The 11,143-nt window shown below is 40.7% G+C and overlaps 1 protein-coding gene across 7 annotated transcripts in view; it reads left to right on the forward strand.

Moving 5' to 3' along the window:
• Positions 1–10,923, forward strand: part of MTRF1L (mitochondrial translation release factor 1 like) — a 61,473-nt gene extending 50,550 nt beyond the window's left edge. For 5 of the 7 annotated variants that reach the window (XM_056567276.1, XM_056567273.1, XM_056567275.1 and 2 more), the window contains exons 2-5: positions 4,966–5,728; positions 5,869–5,959; positions 7,449–7,622; positions 9,756–10,923. In XM_056567276.1, the coding sequence (XP_056423251.1) occupies positions 4,998–5,728; positions 5,869–5,959; positions 7,449–7,622; positions 9,756–10,007 (1,248 nt within the window). In that variant the 5' untranslated portion in view covers positions 4,966–4,997 and the 3' untranslated portion in view covers positions 10,008–10,923. Of the gene's footprint in view, positions 1–4,965; positions 5,729–5,868; positions 5,960–7,448; positions 7,623–9,755 lie in introns of those variants that run through there. The other 2 variants (XM_056567278.1, XM_056567277.1) reach the window with 1 other exon arrangement.
• The last annotated feature ends 220 nt before the right edge of the window (positions 10,924–11,143 follow it).

Below are 11,143 nucleotides of genomic sequence, written 5' to 3' on the forward strand. Positions count from 1 at the left end.
CACCTACAGTAATAGGAAACCACTGGTGTAGGGGCTCACAGGGTTCTCTAACAGGGTATAGCTGGTGCAAAACTACAACTCACTGCATGCTGGGAGACACACTGTTTGGAAAACTGCCCTCCATTAGTGTTTCCCAACCAGGTTGCCTCCAGCTGTTTCAAAATTACAACTCCCAGGTCCAGGCATGCTGGGAGTTGTAGTTTTACAACAGCTGGAGACACCCTGGTTGGGAAAGGCTGTCCTTTACAATAGTATATAACCTACAAGAGTTCCTCACACATGTAAACCTTATTAAACATATGACAAAGCAGACATGTTACAAAATTGCAGTGTATGTAGAAGATAAAAGCGATCACATGGTCATGTATACATTAATACTTCGTACCAAAGCGTATACTGTATCTCATAGGGAAAATGCATACAGAGTTAGGGTACGTTCACACGCGAGACCCATACACACTACGGAGTTTGAGGGGCAGACAATTCTGGCACTGAAATTGTTAAGCGCAAAGAAAGTACGTGGTCATTCTTTGCGCGGTATTCCACAAGTACTGCATGGCCGTCAATGGTGACGGTGCAGTGGTCCTACGCCGCCTGGCGTAGTCTCCACTTGCGGAATTCCGCGAGCGAAGATTCCACAGTGTGAACATACCCTTAAAGGGTCACTGAACTCTGTATGTTTTTTGCATACATAGCGTGTTTCTTGCATTTCACTTCACTTGTGAGACCCGCTGTGATAAGCCAGGGAATTAAGTGGCATTGTGCTTTAAAGCGCAATTGTCATCATTTTTTAACCCCCCCAGACTACTATAATGTTGTTCCTGATGATCATAAAGTGACTGCAGCCATACATTTATCGCTGCTCTTCCTTCTTTTATAACTTACAAAATCCTTTTATTCAGCGGTCAGGCACAGTCGGATAGGCGTGGCTTGGGGTTTGCAAAGCCCCGCCTCTGCCACGCCTATCCTCTCTTTCGGCGATGGGACCGCTGTGTAGCACAACACAGCGGTCCACAGCTCATGCGCCCCTCCCGTTCGGCTCTGATATTCTACAAAAACAATGCCCGTTGTTGTCCTCTTCAGCTCCCGGCGACCAGGTTGTGCAGATACTAGAGGCAGAGAGCTTTTTCATTCACTGCCTCTAGTACAGCACATGCGCACTGAGCGCATAGACGGCGGGAAGGAGCACTCGCTCTATCAATTCAGGGCAGCGGCGCACATATCTGAGAGGGGCACATGCGCACTGCACTTGTTGTGGACCGCTGTGTCTTACTACACAGCAGTCCCAGCGCTGAAAGAGAGGATAGGTGTGGCGGAGGTGGGGTTTTGCGAACCCCAAGCCACGCCTATCCGACTGTGCCTGACCACTGAATAAAAGGATTTTATAAGTTATAAAAGAAGGAAGAGCGGCGATAAATGTGTGGCTGCAGTCACTTTATGGTCATCAGGAACAACATCATAGTAGTCTGGGGGGTTAAAAAATGATGACAGTTGCGCTTTAATATCAATCAGGCAGAGAAATGTAATGGCGGACGGAGGTCCCCTCACCTGCCTCCGTCCGTTTCCCAGCGTCTCCTGCTCTGGTCTGAGATCGAGCAGACTAGAGCAGAAGATAGCACTGATCAGTATTATAGGCTATGTCCTATGCATAGCACTGATCAGTATTATAGGCTATGTCCTATGCATAGCACTGAACAGTATTAGCAATCAAATGATTGCTATAGATGGTCCCCTATGTGGACATTAAAATTGTAATAAAATAAAAGTAGAAAAATGTGAAAAGTTTTATATATACAAATGTAGTATCGATAAAAAGTACAATTGACGGCGCAAAAAATGAGCTCTCCCACCGCCCTATATATGGAAAAATTTATTTTAATTGTATTGACCCACAGAATAAAGAACACATGTCATTTTTACCGTAAAGTGTACAGTGTGAAAACGAAACCCTCCAAAATGTGCAAAATGGTTTTTTTTAAATTAAAATTTCCTCCCTAAATTTTTTTTGGGGGGTTGCCGTACATTTTATGGTAAAATGAGGCTTCATTACAAAGTACAATTGGTCACGCAAAAAACAAGCCCTTATATTGGTCTGTAAACGGAAATAGAAGAGTTATGGATTTTAGAAGGCGAGGAGGAAAAAACAAAAATGCTAAAATAAAATTGTACTGGTCCTTAAAGGAGAACTCCGGAATAGGAAAATTTCCCACCATACACCAGTCAGTAAAAAAAAATAAGCAGGTACATACCTTCCTTCGCTCTCCAGTAACCGGCTCCGTCTCCGCCACGATCCTCTTCCTGGTTGCTGGTGGTCGGCGAGTCATACTGCGCTCAGCCAATCACCGGCCGCAGCGAAGTCCCGACTCGGGCAGCGATAGGCTGAGCGGCAGTGTGACATTTTCGGCCCTGGCAGTAGGTGCCAGTGTAGTGAAGAATTGTGTGTCTTAGGCTGAGCGGCAGTGTGAGAACGCTTTAAGACACACAATTCTTCACTACACTGGCACCTACTGCCAGGGCCGAAAACTTCACACTGCCGCTCAGCCTATCGCCGCCCGAGTCAGGACTTCGCTGCAGCCGGTGATTGGCTGAGGGCAGTATGATTCGCTGACCACCAGGAAGAGGATCGTGGCGGAGGCCACAGGGGAGCATCGGGGGAGCCGTAGGAAGGTATGTACCTGTTAATTTTTTTACTGACTGGTGTATGGCGGGCAATTTTCCTATTCCGGATTTCTCCTTTAAGCTGGGCTTGGCTTTTAATATGGGCTTGGTCCTTAACCCCTTAACGACGCAGGACGTATATTTACGTTCTGCGCCGGCTCCCGCGATATGAAGCGGGGTCGCGCTGCGACCCCACATCGCGTCGGTCCCGGCGCTCATCAACGGCCGGGACCCGCGGCTAATACCACACATCGCCAATCGCGGCGATGTGCGGTATAAACCCTTTAGAAGCAGCGGTCAAAGCTGACCGCCGCTTCTAAAGTGAAAGTATCCCGGCTAGTCAGTCGGGCTGTTCGGGACCGCCGCGGTGAAATCGCGGCGTCCCGAACAGCTTACAGCACACCGGGAGGGCCCTTACCTGCCTCCTCGGTGTCCGATCGACGAATGACTGCTCCGTGCCTGAGATCCAGGCAGGAGCAGTCAAGCGCCGATATCGCTGATCACAGGCATGTTAATACATGCCAATGATCAGCATGAGAGATCAGTGAGTGCAGTGTTATAGGTCCCTATGGGGGCTATAATACTGCAAAAAAAAGTGTTAATAAAGGTCATTTAACCCCTTCCCTAATAAAAGTTTGTATCACCCCCTTTTTCCCATAAAAAAAAAATAAATAAAACTGTGTAAAAAAAAAAAAAAAAAATGTGGTATCGCCACGTGCGTAAATGTCCGAACTATAAAAATATATCATTAATTAAACCGCACAGTCAATGGCGTACGCGCCAAAAAATTCCAAAAAAGCGTATTTTTGGTCACTTTTTATACCATTAATAAATGAATAAAAAGTGATCAAAAAGTCCAATCAAAACAAAAATTGTACCAATAAAAACTTCAGATCACGGCGCAAAAATTGAGTCCTCATTCCGCCCTGTATGTGGAAAAATAAAAAAGTTATAGGGGTCAAAAGATGAAATTTTTAAACGTATAAATTTTCCTGCATGTAGTTATGATTTTTTCCAGAAGTGCGACAAAATTAAACCTATATAAGTAGGGTATCATTTTAACCGTATGGACCTACAGAATAATGATAAGGTGTAATTTTTACCAAAATATGCACTGCGTAGAAACGGAAGCCCCGAAAAGTTACAAAATTGCGTTTTTTTCTTCGATTTTGTAGCACAATGACTTTTTTTTTCCGTTTCGCCGTGAATTTTTGTGTAAAATGACTAATGTTACTGCAAAGTAGAATTGGCGACGCAAAAAATAAGCCATAATATGGATTTTTAGGTGGAAAATTGAAAGGGTTATGATTTTTAAAAGGTAAGGAGGAAAAAACGAAAGTGGAAAAACCCCGAGTCCTTAAGGGGTTAAGTCCGCTTTCACACTACAGGTATCATCCTGCTTTTTTACTTCTGTTATTTTACAATAATGGATGAACAAAAACGGATGCAATAACGGATGATAACTGATGACAATCATCCGTTATTGTTAATGGTTTTTTTCTTTTTTTAAAACCTGATGTTGTTCATCCGTTATTACCAGTTACTTCCGTTTATTTTTTTTAATTTAACATCCGTTTCCCATAGACTTCAATGTTTAAATTTTAACAGCCGTTTTTTCCACCACCACCATTTTTGCCGGACAAAAAATTAGTTCATGCACCATCTTTTCTGCTGGCAAAAATAACGGACATTAGTAAAAACGGATGTACCTGATGCAAAAGGATAATCAAAAAATCCCATTGACATGAATGTTTTTGTTTTTTTTTTGCCTGCCGTTTTTAGGACCTTTTGCTGGGAGTAATAACGGAGGTTTTTACAGGTTGATACCTGTAGTGTGAAAGGGGCCTAACTTTCTTGCACCAGTTGATTTTGAAATCATATTTTTTTTCCACCGGAGTTCCCCTTTAAAGAAACCTATTTATGACCTCAGGCAAATAAAAGTACAGCAGGAACCCATAGACCTGTAGACTGATAGGGGGAGATTTATCAAAACTGGTGTAGAGGGAAAGTTGACCAGTTGCCCATAGTAACCAATCTGATTATTTTTTTATTTTTTTTTTCAATTTTTAAAAGGTCCTCTTAAAAATTAAAGCAATGGGATCGGTTGCTCTGGGCATCCTTTCCTCTATACCAGTCTTGAGAAATTTGCCCCATAGACTTAAGTTGACACACTAGTTTGGATATGTCTTGCATAGCTTTGGGGATGGGGAAGCAGCTTATGGTATGGTTTAGGTTCCCCATTTATTTATTTTTATAAACTTAAAGTATATATATTTTTTACATAACATATTGATATTTTTTTTGCAGGTCTCTGTACATTACTGTAACAAGATCTGAAGATGAAGTGTGGGTATAAGACTCCAACAAAGTTATCACCATCCAAGTTCAAACAGGAAGTAAGCCCAACCAAGCATGATCTTGTGAGCCCAACCAAGCATGATCTTGTGAGCCCAACCAAGCATGATCTTGTGAGCCCAACCAAGCATGATCTCGAACCTTGCAAAGAGCAGGAGCTCTCCCCGAAAGCGGGGTATTCGGACTCCAGTGTAGAACATTTGTCTCCTAGTCGAGTGACTATCATTGAAGAAAACAGACCAGTAAATAACAAGGAAAATCTTCTGCGTAGGCTAAGTGCTGTTGAAAACAATGACTTGGAATGTAGTCCTCTTCAGGACAGTGGGTATTCTTCAATACTTCTCAATGACTCCCAGAGCCAAGATGAGGAGGATTTTAGCAGTAGAATTACTTCGGTTGCTTTGTTTGAGACACCAAAGCAGACAACATCACAGGAAAAAGCTGCTCCAGTACATCCGAATACTCGCTCCTTACCAGTGCTCCGTTTTGAGGAGGCTGTGTGTTCTACTTTGAAGAAAGGTTTAAGAAGTCGTCCTAAGGTTGTGTTTGACACTGTTGAAGAACTAGTTTCCCGTGAAGCCTTTGGCCTCAATAATCTAATTGGCAAAAAAATGGGATTAGAAAGAATGGACATTCTTGGGGAGCTTTTCTTAAGAGACTTTAAACATCTGATCAGCAAAATCTTCAGACATCTTAGTGCGATTGATTTAATCAAGTAAGTGTTGTATTGTATTACCTTATGGGGTCCCTGTATGTTAATAATAAATACTGCTCATTGTCAGCATGTAATCATAGCATAGAAAAAGCCTAGAGGATTTTCGCTGATTTTACTTACCTCGCTTGATTTTATTGTAGTGTCATCAGCGTAAGCACAACTTGGAGAAAGGCCCTGCAGGAAGACAAATTGACATATAGTATTTATGAACAGTGTCATAAAGAAATTTGTGTAAGTATATCTATGCTAATGCTATACTTCCTAGATTGGTTCACTTGGATGCTCTTTTTAGTTTTTATTATAAAGCATAATAAGCTAATATAGGTTCAGAGTCAGGAAACCTTCCGTTTTTAATGAGGAAGATGTAATGTTTGCTGTTATCAATCCCTCTGATGTCCACCATTAACCCTTCAGATGCCATGATCAATACTGATTACGGCATCTAAAGTATCTGCAGGGCTCGGGGTACTCATCGGACCACCCGCTGCGTGGTTGCATTGGTTCAATGAGTAAAGATGGCCTCACCTGCTTTTGGCCAGCTCTTGGTCGGAACTTCTCTGGTCAACCTTCTAGTAGATTGCAGATAACACTGATCTGTGCTATGACTGATCAGCATTAGCAATCAAAAGAATGCTTTTAATAGCAATAAAATGTGACAAAAAAAAGGTCAAACATATACCCCGTATATGAAAAAATAAACTTATACAGGGTCAGCAAAGGACAATTTTAATTATACTTTTATTTTTTATGCGATTCGTCACGAACTTCTCGGCTCAGCGTTTGCTGATTTTAGCCTACATAAATGAGTTCAGCTTTCAGGTGCTCCGGTGGGCTGGAAAAGATGGATACAGTCCTAGGAGAGAGTCTCCAGCCCACCGGAGCACCTGAAAGCTGAACTAATTTATGCAGGCTAAAGTCAGCAACGAATCACTGTAACTTCTCTCAGCTCTAATTTTTTCTATTGCTCCGTACCTTAAGGAACTGTCCAGAGCCGGAGAGGTTTTCTATGGGGATTTGCTCCTATTCTGGACAGTTCCTAATACGGACAGAGGTGTCAGCAGGGAGAACTGTGGTCAGACTGTAAAGAACTGCACACCTTTTTTCTGTAGTATACAGCAGCTAAGTACTGGAAGGCTTCAGATTTTTAAATAGAAGTAATTTACAAATCTGTTTAACTTTCTGGCACCAGTTGATTTGAAAACATGTGTTTCCACCGGAGTTCCCTTTTTAATCTGATTATTTGCAGGAGACTGCCTTCTTCTGACCAGATCTAGTGGTTGGTAGGAGTCTCAGTGCTAAGACCCCAACCAATCAACACTTTTGACATGTCCGTTACAGTAATGCTTTCAGCTCTTTTTCGAATGACGAAAATGATAAGAGAAAAAAAAGTTTGGGTACCTAAAAATAAGGGATGTTCTTCTGCTCAATCTGCTGCTTAGGTCCCTCCTGTACTATATTTTATGCTGATGTGCCACATGTTGAAAATGCCCATCTGACAATCACTGGCTGCAGTGGTGGCCTGCCTTACTTAGCGATTGGCTGAGTGGGCATTTTCTGTGTCTATCATTACATGCTGTGTTGTCTTGTAAAGCTCTTTACCTTGACCTACATATATTATATATATATATATATATATATATATATATATATATATATATATATTCTGACTTGTAGAACAGATCTTAATAAAAAAAAATTACCCCTTTTTGTGCTCTAACAGGAAAGGGAGGCAAGGAAGACAGAACATACTGCTACACGAGACTCTTCTCAGTTGCGAATACCCCTCTACACAGTACAGAAAGTAGCTAGTGCTGCTTGCTGCATTTCCAAGAAGAAAAATATAAAAAAGAACAAGCCTTATTCCTCAAACAGCCGTTACTCCGAGTTTACTGAGGTAAGCACCCAGAATACATAAATGTCATGTTCACATCGAAAGTTTTTCATATAACTTGTGGTTACTACATGTTATAAGAAACATAACATTACCACTGAAGAATTATTTTAAGTTCAGCAGTAAGATGTTAGCACTGTTGCCTTGCAGCGCTGGGGTCTTTGGTTCAACTTCCACAATGGACAATATATGCATGGAGTTTGTATGTTCTACCCATGTTTGTGTGGGTTTCCTCCAGGTACTCCAGCTTCCTCCCACACTCCAAAACATACTTATAGGGGAATTTATATTGTGAGTCCCAGTGGGAACAGAGACCAATTTGAGTGTATAGTATTGCGAAGACTGTGCGCTAGTAGTATCTAAATTTTGTTGACACTTTAGTCCCTCCTTTTGCAGGAGGTCCCTGAGATGAATTGCTGTATTGGCTAAACTGCAATGTAGTTGCCTATAATTTTTCAAAACAGAAGCAGTCTGCACCATCCATACAATGCTGTGTAAACAGGACCCAGGTCCAATGCGTTTGCAGAGTCCCTAGAAGCCGCACCTGAATCCTCTTCAGTGCTAACACGCAATAATACAGTGCTGATGATGCGGAACACTCACCAGGCAAGTAGATCTGGGGCTTCTTTATTGAATTGCAGTACAGTCCGGTTCACCTGCAAGGGAGCAGATGGATCAGACGCAGGGGTAAGCAAGCTGGCTACGGACCGTTTACGCACTGGAGCGCTTCGTGGTGCTTGATGACATAGGGGAAGAGGTGTGTTTTATAACAGGTAAGGGTTACTATGAATACAACTATCTACAAACCATAACACGTTTAGTGATGTGCAGCATCATATATAAAGACAATACATGAAAACACATTTAAAATCAAACCTCTTATTTGCAAATCTTTCATAGATGATGTACATAATAAAATACTTATATATTACTACTTTTTAGTAAATCTAGATTTTATTTAGATATGAGCACTCAGTTCAAATTTATCATTTAAGCCGAGCGTGCCAGTGGCATTTGTTTGGAGGATCCATAGCGCCTCCTTTTAACATTTCTTGGTGCTTGGTATTGCCACCCTCTGGGGTTTCTATAGCGAAGAATTTCAGTCCCCCTGGATTACTATTGTGGATTTCTTGCATATGAGGTGGTATGGGGCTCCTATCCCTGTTCTAAGGGATCTCAGATGCTCTCACACCCTATGAAACAGGGGCCCGTATTGTTTCCCTATGTAGAAATCAGGCAGTAAACAGCAAAAGGAGTTCTACATGTGAAGAACTGTTTGATGTTTAGGTCATAACCTTCCAGTTTTGCTGATTTGTGTGTTGCTATTAAATTTACAAAAATAACATGACCCACAGGTTAAATTTCCTATCGGGCGATTAACCAATTATGTGAATGGGTTTTATTTCTCTAGCGTCTATTGATATAATCACATATGGTAGTATTGTTCCTATGCGTGATTATAGGATTGCCCTTGGTAACCTATATTACCCCAGAGGGTGGCAATACCAAGCACCAAGAATTGTTTAAAAAAAAAAAAAGGAGGCGCTATGGATCCTCCGAACAAATGCCACTGGCTCGCTCGGCTTAAATGATAAATTTGAACTGAATGCTCATATCTAAATAAAATCTTCTAGATTTACTAAAAAGTAGTAATATATAAGTATTTTGTTATGTACATAATCTAGGAAAGATTTGCAAGTAAGAGGTTTGATTTTAAATGTGTTTTCATGTATTGGCTTATTGTCTTTATATATGATGTTGCACGTCACTCAAGGTGTTATGGTTTGTAGTTGGTTGTATCCATAGAAACCCTCACCTGTTAGGAAACCCACCTCTTCCCCTATGTCATCAAGCACCAGCCTGACGAAGCGCTCCAGCGAGTAAACGGTCCGTCGCCAGTTTGCTTACCCCTGCGTCTGATCCATCTGCTCCCTTGCATGTGAACCCGACTGTACTGCCATTCAATAAAGAAGCCCCAGATCTACTTGCCTGGTGATGGCTCCGCATCATTCTTATGCAACATCATCAACCTATAATTTGTCGCCAATAGTTTTTTCATTTAAACTTTAAAGCTATGTAAAATAGTCTGTACTTTTAATAAGCTAATTTATTAATTTTTTTTCCCCTCTCTGATAGGTTGGGAAAAGTCTTATTAATGACCAAAGCCTTAAAGTGTGCAGAGACTGTGGGTCCCCTGCAAAGTACGACTCCTATCAACACAGAGCAATTTGTACTAGAGAAAGTTGTCAGCTGGACTTCTGCACGCTTTGCAATTGTAAATTCCATTTTTCCAAAGATTGTACAACCAGCAGACCTCAAAGCCACAGATCCTTATCAGAACCGCTTCCAGGGAGTAGAAAGAGCAAACAGAATTTGCGAAGGCTATAACTTTTAGGAAAATGGACTGATCAAATATTGCCTGTGATCACAACAAAATCTAACCTTTTTTATTTGAAATAGAAAAACATATATTTTATACTCTCTGTAAAAAGGGGTAATTGAAGTGACTTGGTGTTCATTGGGAAACTGAGGACTTTTACTGGTGCATAGTGTAAGCAACACACACAATGCCAATCCTGTTATCACTTGGTCTACAAACTTTATAGTCCTGGTAATTGTAGAATGTATATTTCTTACAATTCTTATTGCAAAATACTAAATCCTATTATGTTGTGAGCTGCCTTGACGGTCTGCTTCTTTTAGCCAGTTACCTTTGCCAAGAGGGTTTTCCCTAGTAGAAAAATATCTGGGAGAAGCAGTCTAAAGCTGGACTTACACATAATATTAAACCATAACCAGGATGGGGCCCAAAATACAGGGGGAAAAATGCAAATGTTTACATGAGTTTTCTTAGTTTCATTTCTGGTTTTGGCTACAAATACTGTCCAAAAAAATAGTATTTGAACCCAGCCTATGTGTTGGGCATCTTATGCAGCCAAACTTATGTTCTAAAAGTAGTATAGTTGTAGTTTTTGGAATTTGTTGGTTTTATCCCACATATGCAGAAAATGTCTGTTTTCAGTTTCCCTATCACACTTTTCAGTGACGCACTCACTTTTTATTTTTTATTGATCTTAAAGTTGTATCTTTTCCTCCAGTGTTTTTATTGTGACGAAAAAGAGTACTTTGTAATGTTTATGTCCCAGTGTTAGTTTTAAGACACATTTCAAAGTTTTTACAAGGTTATTTTAAGGTTTGCGTTGTGACAATTTTTCAATTAACTCTTGTAAATATCTGTAAATATCCAAATGTAATGTTCTTATTTGTATATATTTTTACTTGTGCAATATTTATTTGCACTAGACTAAATAAATTATTTAAAAAAATATCCCTGAATTGTATTTATTCCCTTTTAAAAGACATCTGCCTATCACGCACAAGACTGTATATGTAAAAGTGTACATATCCAGAATTAGCCAAAAGGTCATAAACAGTGAGTGGGGCAGTCATCTTCTACTATGTGTTATAAGTGGTGAGGGCCAGAGAGGGGAGCAAAGATGCAAAATATAGGAGGGATATCCACA

Source organism: Hyla sarda, chromosome 3 (genome assembly GCF_029499605.1).
Source record: "Hyla sarda isolate aHylSar1 chromosome 3, aHylSar1.hap1, whole genome shotgun sequence".
NCBI classification, from domain to species: domain Eukaryota; kingdom Metazoa; phylum Chordata; class Amphibia; order Anura; family Hylidae; genus Hyla; species Hyla sarda.